This window comes from Schistocerca piceifrons, chromosome 1, assembly GCF_021461385.2.
Source record: "Schistocerca piceifrons isolate TAMUIC-IGC-003096 chromosome 1, iqSchPice1.1, whole genome shotgun sequence".
In the NCBI taxonomy this organism is placed as follows: Eukaryota; Metazoa; Arthropoda; class Insecta; order Orthoptera; family Acrididae; genus Schistocerca; species Schistocerca piceifrons.
In genome coordinates, this window is record NC_060138.1 from 112,430,183 (window position 1) to 112,452,830 (window position 22,648).

At 46.2% G+C, this 22,648-nt stretch overlaps 1 protein-coding gene across 1 annotated transcript in view; it reads left to right on the forward strand.

Moving 5' to 3' along the window:
- The first annotated feature begins 6,383 nt into the window (after positions 1–6,383).
- Positions 6,384–22,648, forward strand: part of LOC124795806 (serine protease snake-like) — an 88,171-nt gene continuing 71,906 nt past the window's right edge. Inside the window, exon 1 of the mRNA XM_047259891.1 lies at positions 6,384–6,547. Coding sequence (XP_047115847.1) covers positions 6,451–6,547 — 97 coding nt within the window. The 5' untranslated portion in view covers positions 6,384–6,450. The remainder of the gene's footprint in view (positions 6,548–22,648) is intronic.

Sequence of the window (22,648 nt, forward strand, 5' to 3'; positions counted from 1 at the left end):
CAGAGTTCGAATACACCATGGTCACAGTTCCTACAACACTACACTATCACAGACGTCTGGTAACACGGTGTACTACGGTTGGTCTGCGTGCGGAGACGAATGCAGAATAACAATAGCAGCAAGCGCTACATGCGGACACTGCGACAGCTAGACCAAACCACAACAGTGCACTACAGCCACACTCCTAAACACGGTCGTCATCGTAAACATGTCCCTACAGATGCTGCTCGCCGACCGTGGCCCGTGTTTGTTAAACCACGCAACTGAACATCGGAGGTTTCAAGCGTCATCTTTAGATTACAATATCTCCGGATGTAATTAACATTTTACAATGCAACAAACGGCACTGATTACGTATTTGTTTATATGTTCAGATGTGCTAACAAAACTAACGTGGTTCCATTTAAAAAAGCATAGGTTTGTGTTAAAAAACATACTTCCGTGCATTTTTGTATGGTTTGTATTAAACAATTACACTAGCCCCTCTCCTCACGTTCGGTCTGTGGAATCGGTTCCTCAGTATTTGATGTGGTTTACGAAATACACTCCTGGAAATGGAACAAAGAACACATTGACACCGGTGCGTCAGACCCACCATACTTGCTCCGGACACTGCGAGAGGGCTGTACAAGCAATGATCACACGCACGGCACAGCGGACACACCAGGAACCGCGGTGTTGGCCGTCGAATGGCGCTAGCTGCGCAGCATTTGTGCACCGCCGCCGTCAGTGTCAGCCAGTTTGCCGTGGCATACGGAGCTCCATCGCAGTCTTTAACACTGGTAGCATGCCGCGACAGCGTGGACGTGAACCGTATGTGCAGTTGACGGACTTTGAGCGAGGGCGTATAGTGGGCATGCGGGAGGCCGGGTGGACGTACCGCCGAATTGCTCAACACGTGGGGCGTGAGGTCTCCACAGTACATCGATGTTGTCGCCAGTGGTCGGCGGAAGGTGCACGTGCCCGTCGACCTGGGACCGGACCGCAGCGACGCACGGATGCACGCCAAGACCGTAGGATCCTACGCAGTGCCGTAGGGGACCGCACCGCCACTTCCCAGCAAATTAGGGACACTGTTGCTCCTGGGGTATCGGCGAGGACCATTCGCAACCGTCTCCATGAAGCTGGGCTACGGTCCCGCACACCGTTAGGCCGTCTTCCGCTCACGCTCCAACATCGTGCAGCCCGCCTCCAGTGGTGTCGCGACAGGCGTGAATGGAGGGACGAATGGAGACGTGGCGTCTTCAGCGATGAGGGTCGCTTCTGCCTTGGTGCCAATGATGGTCGTATGCGTGTTTGGCGCCGTGCAGGTGAGCGCCACAATCAGGACTGCATACGACCGAGGCACACAGGGCCAACACCCGGCATCATGGTGTGGGGAACGATCTCCTACACTGGCCGTACACCACTGGTGATCGTCGAGGGGACACTGAATAGTGCACGGTACATCCAAACCGTCATCGAACCCATCGTTCTACCATTCCTAGACCGGCAAGGGAACTTGCTGTTCCAACAGGACAATGCACGTCCGCATGTATCCCGTGCCACCCAACGTGCTCTAGAAGGTGTAAGTCAACTACCCTGGCCAGCAAGATCTCCGGATCTGTCCCCCATTGAGCATGTTTGGGACTGGATGAAGCGTCGTCTCACGCGGTCTGCACGTCCAGCACGAACGCTAGTCCAACTGAGGCGCCAGGTGGAAATGGCATGGCAAGCCGTTCCACAGGACTACATCCAGCATCTCTACGATCGTCTCCATGGGAGAATAGCAGCCTGCATTGCTGCGAAAGGTGGATATACACTGTACTAGTGCCGACATTGTGCATGCTCTGTGGCCTGTGTCTATGTGCCTGTGGTTCTGTCAGTGTGATCATGTGATGTATCTGACCCCAGGAATGTGTCAATAAAGTTTCCCCTTCCTGGGACAATGAATTCACGGTGTTCTTATTTCAATTTCCAGGAGTGTATTTCAGACAAGTTATTTTTGTTCAGAAGTCAAGATGTGCGGGACAAACTTGGTACACAGGTCTCTATTCTTCAAAACATTCCTGAACACTTGAGTTAGAGACGTTGCTACATTACGACTTGCGACAAAACATCGATGCCACACTATGGCAGCACATCCACAACTTAGCATTGGCGGTTCACTACTGACTGACTGAATACACATCTGTTTTTACAGTTGTTTATCCAAGCTGCCACCGTAGTTACTGCGCTGATGAACATAATCAGTCTCAGAACTTTTTGGTCATGCGGTGTAGACGGTTGGTTGGTTGATTTGGGGGAGGGGACAAAAAGCGAGGTCATCGGGCCCTTCGGCACGGGGAGGGACGGGGAAGGAAGTCGGTCGTGCCCTTCCAAAGGTACCATCCCGGTATTTGCCTGAAGCGGTTTAGGGAAATCTCGGAAAACCTAAATCAAGATGGCCGGACGCGGGTTTGAACCGTCGTCCTCCCGAGTGCGAGTCCATTGTGCTAACGACTGCGGAACTTCGCTCGGGCGGTGTAAACGTATCGCTAGGTATCTTCAAATAGCATAACATCCCTATTCGCTTAATGATTATAGCAAGAGATGAGATAAATGCACCGAGACATACCTCCTCTTTGTTCGTCCCGCTGCACAAATTATACTTGAAAGAGTCTAAGTATGATCAGCTTTCCTCGCCCCGTGGACACCTTTGCTTTACTTCACGTATATAAATTAGTAGCTAAAGATATATTTCTTGCGCAGTTTTGGGTAATAGCATATAATTTGTTGAAAATTTCAAAATAATTTTCCTCTCCAAATGACTCCAAGCATTTCTTCTTGTTTCTAAGACGATAAACGTGGGTTGACTACTTACATCTCTGTCAACTGGATTAAAATTAAGGTTTCCTGTAGTTTCCTTAAGTCGGGTATTTTGAGACAGAGCTGTTATCAGACATGCACATGAAAGGAACATTGAAGAGAGAAGCACACCTGCACTTGTGTTAATCCCAATCGTTTTGCTCGAATCTCTTTTGCACTTTGGTTTACGTACTTCACACCTTTACGCCTCGCTGTCGTGATTATGTTGCTTTTGTATGTGTCGCGATATATTTTTCTTTTACATATAACATCGTGTACTTCACTCCATCTCTCTGTCCACCTCCTCCACCACACACTTCCCGTCCATCTGCTCCTACCTCTCTCTCTGTCTATGCACGGGGTCCCGGGTTCGATTCCTGGTGGGGTCAGGGATTTTCACCTGCCACGAGATGACTGGATGTTTGTGTTGTCCTCATCATTTCATCATCATTCACGAGAGTGGCGATATTGGACTGAGCAAGGGTTGGGAATTTGTACGGGCGCTGATAACCGCGCAATTGAGCGCCTCACAAACCAATCATCATCATCATCATCATCTCTCTGTTTATCTCCTCCTTCCCCTCTAAGTCCATCCACTCCTCCCCTTCATCTACTCCTCCCCCTCTCCCTATGGTCCATCAGCTCTTCACTTCCTCTCTCTGTCCATGTACTCCTCCTGCTCTCTCTGCCCATCTCTTCGTCCCTCTGCCGCAGTCCATCTTCTCCTTTCTCCTTACTCTGCCGGTTGCCTCTTTTCCGTCCTCCTCCCCCCTCCCCCGTTTTGTCCATCTCTTCCCTTTTTCTGTCCATTTCCTCCTCCCCTCTCTCTATACCTCTTCCCCCTGTTTTTTTCCATCTACTTCCCCTCTCTGTTTCTCCACCTACTCCTCTTCTCTTCTCTCCCCAAATTAGCACCCCACCCCAATAGGAAGTTGCTGGTTCTTGTACCCACACTATTTCTTTTCAGATAGTAAGTCATATGTGTTGGTTGAAATCGATCCAGGGGTTTGGTTCAAATGGCTCTGAGCACTATGGGATTTAACTTCTGAGGTCATCAGTCCCCTAGAACTTAGAAGTACTTAAACCTAACTAAACTAAGGACATCACACACATCCATGCCCGAGGCAGGATTCGAACCTGCGACCGTAGCGGTCGCCCGGTTCCAGACTGTAGCGCCTAGAACCGCTCAGCCACCCATGCCGGCCCAGGGTTTAAGACGAGCTTTTTAGACGTGGCTTTGCCTGCATGCGCACATGTCTCATATATTTCTCATACAACGAACATATTTCACCCATATTTGTATACAAATTTCCCCTCTATCTGGATCGAAATTCGCCCTGCTGTTTCGTTTTCACGCAGCTCAGTGTTTATTACGACATAACTCGTAAACTATGTGCCGTGCAGCAATTTGCGATAGAGTTAGCAGCAAAGAAGCTATAGACTAAACCGTCATGCAAGATGCGGCAGTTTTTCAAGCATCTCAGTGTTTATGACGTCACAACTCCCCAACTATGCTTTGTATAGTCACATAATTTTCGCAATATATTGTCTGCAAAATGTGTCCACAATACTGTTAGTAATAAAGAAATAATGAATTAAAATGGCATATCTGATGGGGCAGTTTTATTGCATGAACAGCGAACATGTAGTAAGCAGTAAACTTTTTCCCTTTCATCATTTTGTGGGGGTGTCAATGAGGAACAATTCCGAAAAGGTATGAAATTATGTTTAAACTTTGTTCTAAGTCAGTAACTGCTCTCATTCTCAAATACTGGATGAATATAGTCTGACGATTTGCGCGTCGTGAGCTACGCTACTTTTTCACCCCCCCCCCCCCCTCCTTTAACAGGAAGGTGGTTCTTAACCTCACAGCGATTCTTTCAAGACAGTAAATGATACGTGTACCCAGTATGGTTGAAATCGGTCCCGAATTTTCTTTTTTATTTTATTTATTTTTTTTTTTTTTTAGGGATGTGGAACATACACACATACAGGGTGATAGTTATTGAACTATATGAAATAAAATCGTCATAACTTCTGAACGGTTTGCGTTAGGACGTTCAAACTGTACGGCTGGCCGTGAGTCATGATGGGAATTTTTATTCGAATATGGTTTGGTTTAGCAAAGAAGCCCACTCTCATTTGGATGGGTTCCTCAATAAGCAAAATTGGCGCATTTGGGGGACAGAGAGGATCCGGATTTCGTGATCGAGAGGTTTCTTCACCCTCAACGGGTGACTGTGTAGTGTCCAATGTCCAGTCACGGAGAGATGATTTCATCCGCATTATCCAAAGTGACCCCAGTTTCGACAAGATGTGGCTCATGCAAGACGGAACTCGACACCATCGAAGCAGGAGAGTGTTTGATATCGTGGAGGAGCACTTCAGGGACCGCATTCTGGCTGTGGGGTATCCAGAGGCCACTGGCATGGGCCTCGATTGGCCGCCATATTCTCCGGATCTGAATACATCCGACTCCTTTTTGTGGGGCTACATTAAAGACAAGGTGTACCGCAATAACCCCAAAACTATTGCTGAGCTGAAAACATCCATTCAGGAGGTCATCGACAGCATTGATGTTCCGACACTTCAGCGGGTCTGCAGAATTTCGATATTCGTGTGCGCTACATCATCACCAATGATGGCAGGCATGTCGAACATGTCATAAGCTAAATCCGAATATCTGTAGTGACGTTTACACGTTGAATAAAGTCTGTGTGGGCCGTGATCTATAACTAATTTACGTTTTTCATATAGTTCATTAATTGTCACCCTTTACATACGTACATCCATCTTCGTAATTTGTAAAGTTGCGTATGGAGAACACAAAACAGGAAACTAGTAGGAATTGGAACAAAACTTGACTGGTGCCCTTAAAAAAAAAAACTATTAATTTGTCGATGGTTCTCCATCCCAGAAAACATGCTGAATACTCCTTATCCAGAAAACTTCTATCCTGTCGCAAATTTCGCATGACACATGATATGATCGAGCTTTCGAGAGTAAGCAGTGCTGTGCTGAGTGAAATGCTTTTTGGAAGTCACGAATTGGTGCGTCTCTCTGGCCGCCTAGATCCATGGCTTTCAAGATGTAAATGAGGATAGTGCGAGTTGGGTTTCGCATGATCGTTGTTTTCTGAATCCATGCTGGTTGGCATGGAGAAGATCATTCTGTTCGAGATACGTCACTAAGTCTGGACACAAGAGTATGGTCTAAGACTGTGCAACAGATTTGTGTCAATGATATCGGACGAAAGTTCAGTATTTTGTCTACTTTTTGGTCAACATTTGTGTGTCAATGAAGGTCAGTTGAAAAAAAATGAGGTGGTACAAATCGACAGTTAAGAAAACTGAAAAGTAACAGAATACGGGACTGCTGGTGAAAGAAGACAGCCCGCAGAGCGAAATGACCATCTGCGGGAAGCTGTCGGGGCATCCCAGCGCCTGCAGCGTCTGTAACCTTGATGGCGCTTGCCATTGACCGCAGCTCGTAATGACGTCACGGGCCCTGACCCGGCCGGTGGGAGCCAACGGCCGCAGGTAAACTGTCTTCCGAGTCCAGCTCTTCGCCAGGCGCCGCAGTGGGAGGTGAAGACGATTGGCGGCTCGCAGTTGTGCATCAGAGATGGGCTCCGGAACGATTGCCTTCGTAGTGCTGGCAGCGTGCGCCACGGCCAGCGCTATCGTATTCAGCGAAGACGCCAAGCCCTCCGTATACAACGGTGAGTGTTGTTCCGGAACATTTGTTGCTGCTACGGAACATTTCACTGTTCGCTATTGCGACTGCGGCCAATGACCATGAAACTATGTAGATGACGAACGAATCAGTTCCTTATTTGAACGCCACGCGGCGCTGTAACCGGCATCTGTGCCGTACACAACGTCTAAATGACATGCGTTAGAATACTATGGAACACGTAAGCGTGTTTCGCTAAAAAGGCTGTTGAATGTGACGCTGAAACAGATGAACGGGCCAGTGCGTGTAGCTACGTACCAAGTGCCGCAATCTAAACAGATATTTCGTACGAAGAACGTAATTAGCGAAACTGCATCGGTATTCATAGCTTCCTAGGTCTACACGTCAACGCAGAAATCGAATTCAGCGATTGAAATGTTTGGAGACATTCGCCATCATGCGCTGTGCACGCTATAATCAGGTATAAGAGGACAAAATTAGTAATTTGAAATAAAATAGTTCAGACATGTGGTCTACTTCTAGTGGTGTCCGAGATTAACGCACCCAATTGTTTACTAGTTCTCGTTTTTTATTCCTCATGATACAAATTTTTCATAATACGTGCGTGAAAATGCAGGTCATCTCGGTGAATTTCACACATTGTATCTTCTCGTGTTAGCCATGTTGCAGCGTCCTCTTGAAGCAACGTTACAACGACTTTCCTGCTTTTTTATCTTCAGGTACAGCGTCATAGTTTACACACCATTTTGAAGCTGCGTTGGATTTCCCCCACCCCCAACCGTAAGGGGAAAGTAGGCTTTCTCGGCAAATAGACTACTTCTGAAGGTGACTAGCAGGAAGTTCGAAGGAGTGCTTCCAATCGTTAGGTTGGCATATGACAAGATTCGTCAGGTTATAATGCATTTTAAACAGTTGACAGTCAGTGTTCGGAAAAACTACAATCAACTTGTCTTATTTAATACTTGTGTTCGTTTATGAGGGCAGCTGTGACCATGTTGCGGCCTGCATCACAGTACTGGGAATTCATCGCAGCCAAAGCAGCATTTTAAGCGCATACGCAGACGCAGAAACCCACTTTAGAAAATTTGCACACTATATTCTACACATCGCGACAGGCACCGTTACTTCATACATAACCGCGACGTCCTAACGTTAGCACTCAGAGTCCTATTTATTACGACAGACTTATATTGTTCTCGCTAAAATTATACCTCAAGTGCTCCAAAAGATTCGTTCTTTCATGAAGTTTCAGCATTTAAATGCCGTACTATTTGTTCTGCCGCAGTTTTAATATACTTTTAAAACATATGAATGACGGACATCTAACCGATTGCTTTGGATACGGCGAATTGCAAGCTCCAAACGTACAATTGAAGGGTTTCGTCCCTCTGTCGGTAAAAATGCTCTGAGGGTTCCACACAAACTTCATTACGTATATATACCCATAGTTGTCCTAAGGCTCGACAATTTTTGCCGTTTATCGATAACTATTCTGGCAAGATATCGGTCCTGGAAATTTTAAGATTTTTGAAAATGTATTAATTTTAGGTTAACATTTCTGGTTTATTTTAGCATTTGATACTGTAATTGTATAGCTACGAATTAACAATTTTCGGATTTATTCTTTTACTTGCTCTGTAAAACCTTGCTTCTTGCAAAATTTCACAGTTCTAGGTCAACAGGAAGTGCTCTACAGGTTTTAATGAGTGAGTTTGTGAATATCAAAATAAGTGACATAAAGGGTCGTATCTTTTAATTGCATTGGCTTGGAAGCTACGCATAACCAGCAGTCGTGAATCAGATTGAAAAACTGAATATTGAGATGTATTTATTCTCTCACTGTTTATCTACTAAATTACTTGGGGCTTTTAAACATTGAATTCGTAACTGCTCTGTTATATTTTGAAGCACTTCGCGTTTGGCCAAAGAAAGAAGAATGTGTATATATGGCAGGAAATACACTATGTGATCAAAAGTGTCCGGAAACCTGGCTGAAAATGACTTAAAAGTTCGTGGCGCCCTCCATCGGTAATGCTGGAATTCAATATTGTGTTGGCCCACCCTTATCCTTGATGATACCTTCCACTCTCGCAGACATACGTTCAATCAGGTGCTGGAAGGTTTCTTGCGGAATGGCAGCCCGTTCTTCACGGAGTGCTGCACTGAGGAGAGGTATCGATGTCGATCTGTGAGGCCTGGTACGAAGGCGGCGTTCCAAAACATCCCAAAGGGGTTCTATAGGGTTCAGGTCAGGACTCTGTGCAGGCCAGTACATTACACGCATGTTATTGTCGTGTAATCACTCCGGTACAGACCGTGCATTATTAACAGGTCCTCGATCGTGTTGAACGATGCAATAGCCATCCTCGAATTGCTCTTCAACAAAGCAAGAAGGTGCTTAAAACATTAATGTAGGGCTGTGCTGTGATAGTGCCACGCAAAACAACAAGGGCTGCAAGCCCCCTCCATGAAAAACACGACCACACCATAACACCATCGCCCCCGAATTTTACTGTTGGCACTACGCACGCTGGCATATAACGTTCACCAGGCATTAGCCATACCCAAACCCTGCCATCTGATCGCCACGTTGTGTAGCGTGATTCGTCACTCCAAACAACATTTTTCCACTGTTCAATCGTCCAATGTTTACGCTCCTTACACCAAGCGTGGCGTCGTTTGGTATTTTATCGGCGTGATGTGTGGGTTATGAGAAGCCGCTCGACCATGAATTCCAAGTATTCTCACCTCCCGCCTAACTGTCATAGGACTTGCAGTGGATCCTGATGCAGTTTGGAATTCCTGTGTGATGGTCTGGATAGATGTGTGCCTATTACACATTACGACCCTCTTCAACTGTCGGTGGTCTCTGTCAGTCAACAGACGAAGTCGGCCTGTACGCTTTTGTGCTTTACGTGTCCCTTCACGTTTGCACTTCACTATCACATCGGCAACAGTGGAACTAGGTGTTGTGTCTAGACAAGACAGCCTAGACACAATGAGAGGAAGCCGACAGGCACGCGCTTAAACTCACGCAGGCTGGCGTGAGGTCTGAAACATGATACGTAATGAATGCTATAAAGAAAAGTACGAAGCTTCTGGAATACTTAACTTTAACCCACATTTGTAGAACATCGCTCTTGATGATACATTAATAGAATCTCAATATCAATTGAATACGGCGCCTTGCTAGGTCGTGGCAAATGTAGCTGAAGGCTATGCTAACTATCGTCTCGGCAAATGAGAGCGTATTTGTCAGTGAACCATTGCTATGAACGTCGGCTGTACAACTGGGGCGAGTGCCAGTACGTCTCTCTAGACCTGCCGTGTGGTGGCGCTCGGTCTGCGATCACTGACAGTGGCGACACGCGGGTCCGACGTATACTAATGGACCGCGGCCGATTTAAAGGCTACCACCTAGCAAGTGTGGTGTCTGGCGGTGACACCACATTCCTCCCCCGCAAATCGGCGAACGGTGGTGTTATAACGCTTCCGCCCGCCGTGGGGAGGACCCCATGTTGACGTATGCGACGAGGCGGGGAGCCTAACAACAGGCGAGGCTGTGTCACCCGCACCCTGCCATTCGGTCTGAGGGGAGCTAGGAAACGCCTGAAAACCTAGTCCAGGGTGCACGCCAACATGCGGTGTATGCGCCCGTAAAGAGACAGGAGGGGCCGTAGGGTCGACCTCCATCGCGTCGGGGCAGCCGACGGACGAAGACGACATCTGGTCCGGAGCGGGCAAGAGTTCCCTGTCGGAGGACAGCTGGTCACGGGAAGCGATCGGCGGCGCGTGACCCAGGGAGGCGCTTGGCGGCTGCAGCGAAGCGTCCACTGCGGGCGTCGCCGGCGGGAGAACAGGCGGCGGCGGCGGCGGCGGCAGCGGCGGCGCGTCGCCATGGGGCAAAATGGAAGGCAGCGTCGGTAACACCTGGGGATGAGGCGAGCCAGTAGATGGGTCCCCAGGGCGCCGACCGGACGGCACCGTCGCTGAAAGCCTGACGGGGAGCGGCAGAACCCGTGCGACGACAGAGGCGCAGTTGATTGAGATGCCAACGCACCTCACCAGAGGCCCCCAAAACCAAATACATAGCGCGGCCGAGGCAGCGAAGAATGCGCCCTGCGAGCCAACGCCGTGAACCGCGATAGTGGCGATAGTATACAACGTCGCCTGGAGCAAAAGCAGGTGTCTGCCGCTGCACAGGAACCTGATGCGGCGGATGCAGCAAAGACATCAAGGTTCGATGAGGACGACCGTGGAGCAACTCAGCCGGCGAGCGACCATCTCGGGGTTGAGAGCGATACGAAGACAAAAAGAGCAACAACGCGTCCTCCCGAGAATGCGACTCTTTCAACTTCAACATCTGCGACTTGAAAGTCCGGACCAATCGTTCAGCGGCACCGTTTGACTGAGGCGAAAACGGCGCGGATGTCAGATGTTGAATACCATTGGCCTTGCAGAATGACTGAAATCTGCGGACATGAAGTGTGGGCCATTGTCGGAAACAATAGTCTGTGGAAGACCTTCAATGCAAAAGATAGCGGATAATGCTTGGATGGTGGCAGATGACATCGTTGAAGACATCCGGACAACAAAAGGGAAATTACTGAAAGAATCGACCACAACCAACCATCGAGCATTCCAGAATGGACCAGCAAAATCTATGTGTAAGCGTTGCCAAGGGGAAGTGGCTTTCGGCCATGCAAAGAATTTCCGCGGTGGTGCGGATTGTTGTTCGGCACACGCCATGCAAGAAGAGCACATATTCGTAATCGCAGCATCGATTCCGAACCAAGTACAGTGCTGACGAGCAAGTTGTTTCGTTCGCACTATACCCCAATGTCCTTGGTGGAGAAGCTGTAAGACAGAGGACTGTAACGAACGTGGAACCACGACTCTGGACTGATCATTATCAGAACGCAACAACAAAACACCACGTCGTACAAAAAGTCTCTCCTTGTGAACAAAAAATCGGCGAACCAACGGATCCTCGATCCGTGACTTTGACAAGGGCCATTGAGTAGCAACAAAACGCAAAACTGTAGCAAGGACCGGGTCAGCAGCTGTGGCTGTAGCTACACGACGAAAATCAATCGGAAACGAGTCGACCACTTCATCGGTGTCCGCATCAATGAACATGCAAGCAAGTTCGGAAGAATCGAATGCTCTATCCTCAGCAACAGGCAAACGGGTCAACGTATCGGCGTTTCCGTGCTTAGCAGTGGACCGATACAAGATATCGTAGCGGTACTGCGAGAGGAAAATAGACCAGCGAATGAATTTCTGCGCTGTACGTGGAGGTACAGGCTTGTTCGGATGAAAAAGCGATGTCAAAGGTTTGTGGTCTGTGATGATGGTAAAGTGACGACCATACAAGAAATCATGGAACTTAGTAACACCAAAGACGAGAGCCAAAGCTTCTTTCTCGATCTGGGAATAATTTCTTTGCGCAGACGAGAGCAATTTGGACGCAAAGGCAATAGGGCGATCCTGCGATCCATCTTTGTGCGCAAGCACAGCACCGATCCCGAAATCCGATGCATCTACCATCAACAAAAGGGGTTTCTGGGGATCGAATGGCGTAAGGCAAGTATTTGAAAGCAACGCCGATTTCAACTGGCGAAAGGCGCGTTCGCATTCCGTCGTCCAGATGAACGGAACACCTTTACGGCGTAAGCGATGAAGTGGAGCTGAAATGGAAGAAGCGCGTGGCACAAATTTTTTATAATAATTAATTTTTCCCAGCACACTCTGTAGCTGCTTCAAATTCTGCGGCGAAGGCAAGTCTTGTATGGCACGGAGGTGCTCTGGACTAGGATGTATGCCTTGGGCATTGATTACATGTCCCAGATATGGTAAATCACGAGCAAGAAACACACATTTGTCCTTCCGCAAGCGAAGACCATTTTGTCGCAAGACCTGAAATAATGTCCTGAGATTGGCTAAATGTTCTTCTTCCGTCTTTCCGGAGATCACAATATCGTCCAGATAGTTTGCTGCAGTAGGGACCGACGCACAAACAGTTTGCAGATATTGCTGAAACAATGCAGGGGCGGATGCACACCCGAATGGCAGTCTTTTGAACCGATACAAACCAAGATGCGTGTTAACCACCTAAAGACGCGCTGAGATTCGTCGTCCACAGGTATTTGCAAGTACGCATCTGCCAGGTCCAACTTCGAAAAATATTTACCCGGGCACAGTTTGTCAAAAAGATCTTCCGGGCGGGGTAAAGGATAAGTTGCAATCACTAGTTGTGGATTCACCATTGGCTTGAAGTCCACATAAAGTCTCAATTTACCGGAAGGTTTTGGCAAAATTACTAAGGGTGATGCCCAGAGAGAAGCCTGCATACGTTCTATCACACCTTGTGATTCTAAATCGTGTAATGTTCTTGCTACCTCATCACGCAATGCGTGGGGAACATTGCGCGCTCTGAAAAATTTTGGTTGCGCGTTTACTTTCAGTTCCAAATGTGCTTTATAGTTCTTAGCACAACCAAGGCCCGGTGCAAAAATGTCTGCAAATTCTTCACATAGACGAGAAACACTGGCTGAAGGCACAGTCTGGTTCACTGATAGGACCTGATTGACTATAGACATGGTAAACAACTGAAATAAATCTAAACTAAACAAGTTCACTGCAGAAGAAGAACGAAGTACGTAAAATGACACAAGTTTTGTTTGTCCCTTGTATGTTGCAAGAAGGCTGCACTGTCCTAACACAGGGATATTCTGACCTGAATAACTATTTAACGTAACATTTGCGGCACGCAACGGAGGTGTGCCCAGTTGTTTGTACGTGCCTTTATTGATCAATGAAACTGCAGCTCCGGTATCGAGCTGGAATGGGATCACGTTGCCATGAATGTCCAAGAGCACAAAAAGTTTATTGTCCTGCTGACGACAAGAGCGACTGTCTCGTGCAGTTTGAACAGACACTGGTACAGAATCACTTGCGACTTGACGGGATTTCCTGCAACGTCGACGCACACATTTTCTGGGACGAACACAGTCACTGTTAGAGAGAGTGGCACTGGGCGGAGTGGCATTAACTACATGAATGTCCATGGGCGAAGGTTCACGAGCCGGAGTATTCATGGTTCGATTCCGGCGCGAAGCAAAGGGCCTGGAATGGTTTTTAGTGTCCGATCTGAGCTTTTTCTGGCAAACACTCTGAACATGTCCTTTTTCATTACAGAAAAAGCAAATAGCTTGGCGTGACGGGCAATTCTCACGCGAATGTCTAGTAGCACACCGCAGGCATGATTTCACTGCATTTGCTTGCTGCCGCGGGACGCGTGGTTGAGATCGTGGCGGCAGCTGCGCTGACGGGCGCGAGGGCTGTTTACAGTTCCGTGCAGCTTGCCCGGCGGGCCGGTTAATGTGACACACGGCTGGGGAAGATTCAAATGATTCCTGAGCAAAGTCAAGTGTGTCTTGCCTATCCAAGATGTCTATCACTTGTTGAACGGAGAGATTGACTAGTTTCAAAATTTGCTCCCGTATACAAACATCAGAAACGTTCTGTGCAATTGCATCACGCACCATAGTATCTGAATAAGGGAGTCCACATTCACACTCAAAAGCACAATCCCTAGTAAGGCCTTGCAAAGTTGCAACCCACTCCCGATTAGTTTGACCGGCCATACGTTTTGTACGAAAGAACGTATACCTTTTTGCAACTACATTGACTGATTCCTTGAAATATGCATCTAATGCAGACAAAATTTGGTCGTAGGACAGAGTTGCTACTTCGCGGAGGGGAAATAATTTCACTATCACACGGTACGTCTGCACCCCTACACACGCCAATAAGTGAGGCTGCCGCTCGTTACCTTCAATTCTGTAGGCGGCGAGAGGGAATCCAAATTGGCGTGACCACTCCGTCCAGCTTTCCATCGCCGCATCGAATTGACGAAAAGGTGGTGCAACTGCGTGTTGTGGCTGCGGTAGTGGTGGAGCGGCGGCTGCCGCATCGTTTTGCATTGCACGTTGACCCTGGACGAGCTGTCCAAGGGCATCCAATAACACCTGCGTCTGCTGATTCTGCAAGCGATAAAATTCGGACAGTACATCTGGAGATTGTGGCGAAGCCATGACACAAGTAAATTAGAGCAATGCGACCGTTAAATCGTCGTCACCAAATACGTTGTGTCTAGACAAGACAGCCTAGACACAATGAGAGGAAGCCGACAGGCACGCGCTTAAACTCACGCAGGCTGGCGTGAGGTCTGAAACAGGATACGTAATGAATGCTATAAAGAAAAGTACGAAGCTTCTGGAATACTTAACTTTAATCCACATTTGTAGAACATCGCTCTTGATGATACATTAATAGAATCTCAATATCAATTGAATACGGCGCCTTGCTAGGTCGTGGCAAATGTAGCTGAAGGCTATGCTAACTATCGTCTCGGCAAATGAGAGCGTATTTGTCAGTGAACCATTGCTATGAACGTCGGCTGTACAACTGGGGCGAGTGCCAGTACGTCTCTCTAGACCTGCCGTGTGGTGGCGCTCGGTCTGCTATCACTGACAGTGGCGGCACGCGGGTCCGACGTATACTAATGGACCGCGGCCGATTTAAAGGCTACCACCTAGCAAGTGTGGTGTCTGGCGGTGACACCACACTAGGTATGTTAAGGAGTGTGGAAATCTCGCGTACAGACGTATGACACAAGTGACACCCAATCACCTGACTAAGTTCGAAATCCCTGAGTTCCGCTAAGCGCTCCATTCTCCTCTCTCGCGATATCTAATGACTGCTGAGGTCGCTGATATGGAGTACCTGGCAGTAGTTGGCAGCACGGTACCCCTGGTATGAAAAAAATGTGCTTTTTTTTAGGGGGGGGGAGGGAGTGTGGATACTTTTGATCACATAATTAAATACCTTATCCGCAGATAGAATTCCACGATAACAGAATTGTTCAACACAGTCATATTCAGAAAGCCATTGTGGTTACTGAATAAGATGGCAATGAAGAAACTACTACTGTCCACCAAGGTAGAAGCAACGGAGTTATGACAGGCTTGGTACATGTTCACTTTCAAGAAGACAGGATAAGAAACTTTCCGTGGCCTTGCTGAAGAAGCCGTCCTGACTTTTGAATAAGCAATTTAAGGAAACAGTGAGAGATCTAAATCTGTTTGGTCGGTAGGGTAGAAGATTAATTATGCTATCCACGAAACATACAAGCGTTCGTGGATAGCAAGCGAAGCAGCCTGCATCACAATTGAGAAGACGTTAGTAGTCAATCGCCTATGCCATACAAACATGGAAATACGTGTGTGTGTGGGGGGGAGCAGGGAGGGGAGGGGGGGGGGGGAGGAAGCCGACTTACATCGGGATGACCCGACTGAGATGTGATAGCAGTTCTCGAAGCGTCCATTGTCTTCACCACTGCATTTTTCGGGTTGTTCTTCTTATGAAACCCCCACACAGAATCTCCTTCAGCTGTTTGGAATGCACCGCTCCTGAAGAATAGCTCGTAGGATCTCTGTTCAAACGCTAGCAAGCTGCACGAATAACGCTCTCGAATAAACCAACTGAAGAAAACCGTAAGCGAAAATACCGAGTAAAGCTGAACCCACAGCTTCATAGGGATTTTTTAATAAATGTTGTGTCTAGACCAGACAGCCTAGACACAATGAGAGGAAGCCGAAAGGCACACGCTTAAACTCACGCAGGCTGGCGTGAGGTCTGAAACAGGATACGTAATGAATGCTATAAATAAAAGTACGTAGCTTCTGGAATACTTAACTTTAATCCACATTTGTAGAACATCGCTCTTGATGATACATTAATAGAATCTCAATATCAATTGAATACGGCGCCTTGCTAGGTCGTGGCAAATGTAGCTGAAGGCTATGCTAACTATCGCCCCGGCAAATGAGAGCGTATTTGTCAGTGAACCTTTCCTTGCAAGTCGGCTGTACAACCGGGGCGAGTGCGAGTACGTCTCTCTAGACCTGCCGTGTGGCGGCGCTCGGTCTGCAATCACTGACAGTGGCGACACGCGGGTCCGACGTATACTAATGGACCGCGGCCGATTTAAAGGCTACCACCTAGCAAGTGTGGTGTCTGGCGGTGACACCACAATAAACAAATTTTATGCCTGTTTTTTGCTCTCCCACTATAATGATTAGACGACGGTTTTGAAATTATGAAAGATGCAACCTCACGAGGTATGTGAGAAAAGTAAACAGACTGACAACAATGTGAACGGTCTGGCGACGCCGTGTTGTTGTACTTGTCTAGACTGGTGTGTTCATCCCTTCCAGGCGCTCAGTGAAGCTGCAGCTCCACACAGGCGTCACGTGAGTGTTGAAATGAAGTCGCTTTTCTGTTGCGTGTTGTGAAAATGGAACAGCGGAATTTAGAGCAATGTTACGCTAAGTCTTGTGTTAAACTTTGGGAATCCGTGAGTGTGACATACGGAAAGTATCAAGAGCACAAGTTTTTCGCTGGCACAAATCAAAACACGTCGAAGAGGTACCTCACTCGGGGAGACCTTCAACGTCTAAAAAGAAAGAAAGCGTCGAATGTGTGTGTGCTCTTGCGAGATCAATCTGACGTTTAACAGTAAGTCCAGTCCGTGTTCTACAAATATGTCCCTGAAAAGCTGAGGGAAAGGATGAATAGGGCGAGACTGAAATTGCAGAGAAGTGGATACTGCATCAGTTGTTCCACAGCCCCCCCTATTCACCTGATGAATCCTTGACTTTTTTCTTTTCCCGAAATTGAGAAACGTCTTAAAAGGACGTCATTTTGGATCTTTTAAAAACATTCAAAAGAATGCGACCGACATGTTAAACGGCTTACCAGTTGAAGACTTTCAGCACTGCTACAAAGACAGGGAACAACGACTCCGCCAGTGTATAGCTGCCGAAGGAAACTATCTTGTAGGGGACAATGTTATTGTTTGGAAAAAAACATTGTTAGGAAAAAATCTGTCTCATTACTTTTCTCACACACCTCATATATTTATTTGTGCACTACTGGAACCAATAAAGGCAAGGAGGTTGTTACCATGTTTTTAGCCTGCAGAAAGGATCTATACTTTTTTGTGCAGGCAGTGAATTGGAAAAGTTCAAGAAGTTACATTGTATCAAAAGGCTCAAGATCCATCCATTGAACAGTAACGTTGATTTTTTTTTCCGAGTGTTGGGACGATACCAGCGAGGAGGAGACATTAAAGTGATGTGAAGACAATACCACGGTCAATGGATGCTGAGAGAAAGCTCATACGACTGTTGGTCATTTCACTTGAAAAAAGAGAGTCATGGGAGAAAAGACAAGTAATTAAGTTATAGTTACAACGCAGCCAACTTTTAAAACACGATCTACAAACTTGCACCACGAAAAATGTTACCATCCAGGTTCATGAGACACATTCCTCACGAAATTTTTCTCCGAACGTAATATTTCCTTCTTTTTTTCTTCGCTTTCTCTGACCATAGCGGAATAACAAACTGATAATTTAAATTATTTCACAAAGGAAAATAGAGGAAGTTTACTGAGCTAATTGCTCTGAAACGACCACAAAATGCTGCGCAGATACGCAGTCCGACATCATTCGAGCAACACGCACTCCCTCTTGAAACTCTCGTATCGCTGGGTATTAGAAGAAGATGCAGCAGTCAAGAGCGACTAACATTTAACTGCACTGCATCGTAACGTATGGTCAACGCATTAAATATTCGCTAATCTGCAAGATATGTTGAAATAATGTTCTCCATGAGTATCGACCGAAGATAGTGTGCACGTTGCATAAGACTGACGATGAAGTAACGTTTTTAATGGGAGTAACATCTTATGTCGTTTTATAGTGTGCTGTATCCTAATATGGAAACAAAACTGGCTTGTCACCCACCATCGCTTAACACTCAGGCCTTTTAAAGAGGGCATTATGACGACTTTTCTTTTTCTTGTGTGAGTGATACACTACGGCAACGGGTCAAAATTGGTCTACTATAAACTGGCCTCCTAGTAAATTGTTGAATCGTGGAGAAAAAGTTTTGCGCCGCAAGAAACTCGTGGATCTGAAAACATTTCTACTACCACCTTCTAACTTTGGACTAATGAAAAATATCATGAGTGGCCCAAAGATGGAGAATTACGCACATATCTCTGGGAGGTTACCTCACCTATCAGAAGCGAAATTCAAAGATGGCGTGTTTGTTGTACCTGACGTTCGAAAAATGTTAGATTCCAGCTTTGAATAAAAAATGAATATGAATGAGAACAAGGACTAGGTATCAATCAAGGATGTTGTTCTGTGTTTTTAGCCTGCAAAAAGGGTCCATACTATTTTTCTGTGCAGCCAACTAATTGGAAAAATCCAAGAAGTTACACTGAATCACGAGGCTCAAGATCCATCCTTTGAACAGTAACCTTGACTTTTTCCGAAAGCTGGGGCGATGCCGGTGAGGAGGCGGCATCAAAGCGATCTAAAGACAATACCAGGGTCTCCGGAATACCAGTATGATGGGAGACGGCTGTTGATCATTTCACTTGCAAAACAAATTCATGGGAGAAAAAGCTACATCTGATGCTTTAAGAAGAGAGAAAAGAAATATAAGCCAGTGAAAACACAATTCCTGTTTAATGAAGGTGTTTTCACCTTTGTTGTTGTTCTGGTCTGGTTCTATGCAACTTTTCGCACCACTCTATCCTGTGCAAACCTCTTCATCTCCGAAAACTACAGCACCCGGCATCCATTTGAGCCTGCTGACAATATTCACGCCCTGGTCTGTTCCACAATTTTTACCCCCCCCCCCCACTTCCCTCCATTATCAAACTGATGATTGCTTGATGGCTCAGGATGCGTCCCGTCAAACGATTCGTTGTTTTAGTCAGTTTTGCCATAAATCTTTTTCTCCCAATTCGATTCAGTACCTCACCATTAGTTACTCGATCTATCCATGTAATCCTAAACATTCAGCTATAGCACCACATTTGAAAAGCTTCTATTTTCTATTTATTTCCCATTTTTCACTTCTGTCATGGCTACACTCCAAGTAAATACCTGCAGAAAAAGACTTCCTTGTGTTTGATATTTATCTTTTCAGGAAAGCCTTTTTGCTATTGTCAGTATGCATTTTATACCTTCTCTACTGTGGCCATCATTAAGGTATTTTACTACCCAAATAGCAAAACTCATCCATTTCTTTTAGCGTCCCCTCTCCTACTGTCATTCCTTCAGCATTACCTGAGTTAATTCGACTACATTTCATTAGACTTGCTTTGCTTTGGTCGATGTCCATCTTATAACCCTTTTTAAAGACACTACCCATTCCATCCAAGTGCTCTTCAGAGTACTTTTGTGCCTCTGATAGGATTACAATTTCATCAGCAAAATTCATGCTTAATCTTCTCCTTGAACCTTAATCTTCTTTCCAAATTTCTTCTTGAATTTTTTAATCTTCTTCAATATCCAGATTGAATAACATTGGGTACATGCTAAAACCCTGTCCCACTCCCTTGTGAACCATTGCTTCCCTTTCATATCCTTAGACTTTCATGTTCATACCTCAATGAAAAGTTTGTTCATATTGACAATTCCACAGTAGGACATTTAAGCTCTGATATGGAAGCTGTATGAGAGGTAGTCATAAAATTTCTCATCTGGAAAAATCAAGCTGTGACCCTGAAACCTGGTGGTGGTGTTAATCCTTCTCTGCACATTTTTGGGCCCGTCTGTACCGCGCTGCACGGTGTCGTGGTTGCAAAGATGGACCTCGCCAGGGCGTTAGGAGTGAAGTTGCGCATCGTACAGCCTATTGTGCACAGTTTGAGTCGTAACATGACGTCCTGCGGCTGCACGAAAAGAATTATTCAATATGGTCGCGTCGCTGTCAGGGTTCCCCCGACCCATAATCCGTAGTTAAGGGTCATCCACTGCCATAGTGGCCCTTGGGCGGCCTGAGCGAGGCATGCCATCGACAGTTCCTGTCTCTCCGTATGTCCTGCACGTCCGGACAACATCGCTTTCTTTCACCCCGAGTTACCTGGACACTTCCCTTGTTGAGACATTCTGGCACAAAGTAACAATGCGGACGCGATCGAACCGCGGTATTGACCGTCTAGGCATGGTTGAACTACAGACAACAAGAGCCATGTACTTCCTTCCTGGTGGAATGACTGGAACTGATCGGCTGACGGACCCCTCCGACTAATAGGCTGCTCATGCATGGTTGTTTACATCTATGGGCGGGTTTAGTGACATCTCTGAACAGTCAAAGGGACTGTGTCTTGATACATTATCCACAGCCATTGTCTATCTTCAGAACTCCTGGGAACCAGGGTGATGCAAAACTTTTTTTGATGTGTGTATAAAATTTCTCTCTCTAACCCCACTCTTCTCTGCACATCATTTATCACTTTGTCTACCCATTTTATCCATTCTGTCCTCTTCCAAATCCACATCTCAAATACTTGCACTCTTCTTTCTTCCTCTTTCCTCGGTGTCCATGCCTCAGCTCTGTATAATGCCACGCTCTGTAAAAAGCTCGTTGCCAGGCTCTTCCTCGTATCCCTGTCCATGCACCCACATAGAAGCCTCCTTTTTAAATGCCTTTTTGGCCATTGTTATGCATGTTTTTACCTACTTGTTGCATCTCATGCCGTTCGTAGTTATGCTTCCCAGATCTCTGTAAGCACTAACTTGTTATAATCTTCCTGTCCTAGCTTTTTAGTTGTCCTTATTTTCTTGCACTTAACACCATAATTCTCTTTTTCTTATTAATTCTCATTCCGAATTGCTCAAAGGTCTTATTTCTTTCAACATTCCAGTCGTAGTTCTGTAGTTCTCTTCCAAAAACACCATACGATCTGTAAATCGAATGCATTCTATCCTCCTACCACCAACCCGAACTCCTCTTTTTCCTTTCAAACATTTCTGAATAATATGCGACAAATATATTTTACAGAGTATTTCCTGTTAGAGGTATTGGTTCTTAATGAGCCTTCTATCCCTCCAGTCGAGTCCGCGTGCAAGATCTTGTTCGCTGCAATTTAAATATCACAATATTTTGGTCGTGTTGAAAGTGTAAAAGTACAACAAAATCCAACGCAATATTACACATAAGAATGCAGTGCCCATCATCTACTTGGTGCACATGCAAACCACAATATAACCACTGGGCAACTTGCACGCAGGAGGTTCAAAAATGGTTCAAATGGCTCTGAGCACTATGGGACTTAACATCTGAGGTCATCAGTCCCCTAGAACTTGGAACTACTTAAACCTAACTAACCTAAGGACATCACACACATCCATGCCCAAGGCAGGATTCGAACCTGCGACGGTATCAGTCGCGCGGTTCCAGACTGAAACGCCTAGAACCGTTCGGCCACACCGGCCAGCATACGTACAAGGTAATCGTTTAAAGCAGTGAGGTGGATGGTCTATTTTTTCACTACCCAAAAGCATTTGTCTCAATACCGTTCTAATGCTTATTATCGGAAGTACCTAAAAGCATTTGTCTCAATATCGTTCTAATGCTTATTAACGGAAGTACGATCATATAAGGGTATCATAGGAAATTTGTGACTAGCGGATTTCATCGTAGGGGCGATGTAGCATATTGTCTTAGACGGAGAGCCATCGATTGAAGAAAACTCTCCCAGGGAAGTTCCTTGTGACCCTTGTCGTTCATTTTAATGATCTGGCGAATAATGTTAATATTTATCTCAGAGTTTTTGCAGATGATGCTGTTATCTGTGTTGAATTATCCTCTGAGAAAAGCTTTCAAAGTGATGCACGTACTGTTAACTTGCTTTAAACCTTCAGAAACTTAAAGCAGTGCACTTCATCATCGCAAGACGTAGTCTCCTCTTATTAAACATCTTATCGCACACAAATACTCCTACATAAAAAAGTAAATCTGAAATGGAATACAGCATTGTAGTGCCTGTGTTATCCTGAATTATGATGCTAAGTTCCTTCAGACATGCATGCATATGGCTGACGACACACACATGTTTGGTTCTGGTCATGAGTTGTGCTCGTGTAGCCAAATGGTAAGGCGACCGCTCGCGATAAGCGAGAAATCCGGGTTCTAGACCAGGTCAAGCACAAATTTTCACTGTCGTCATTCCATTATATAGCTGGTGGTTATCC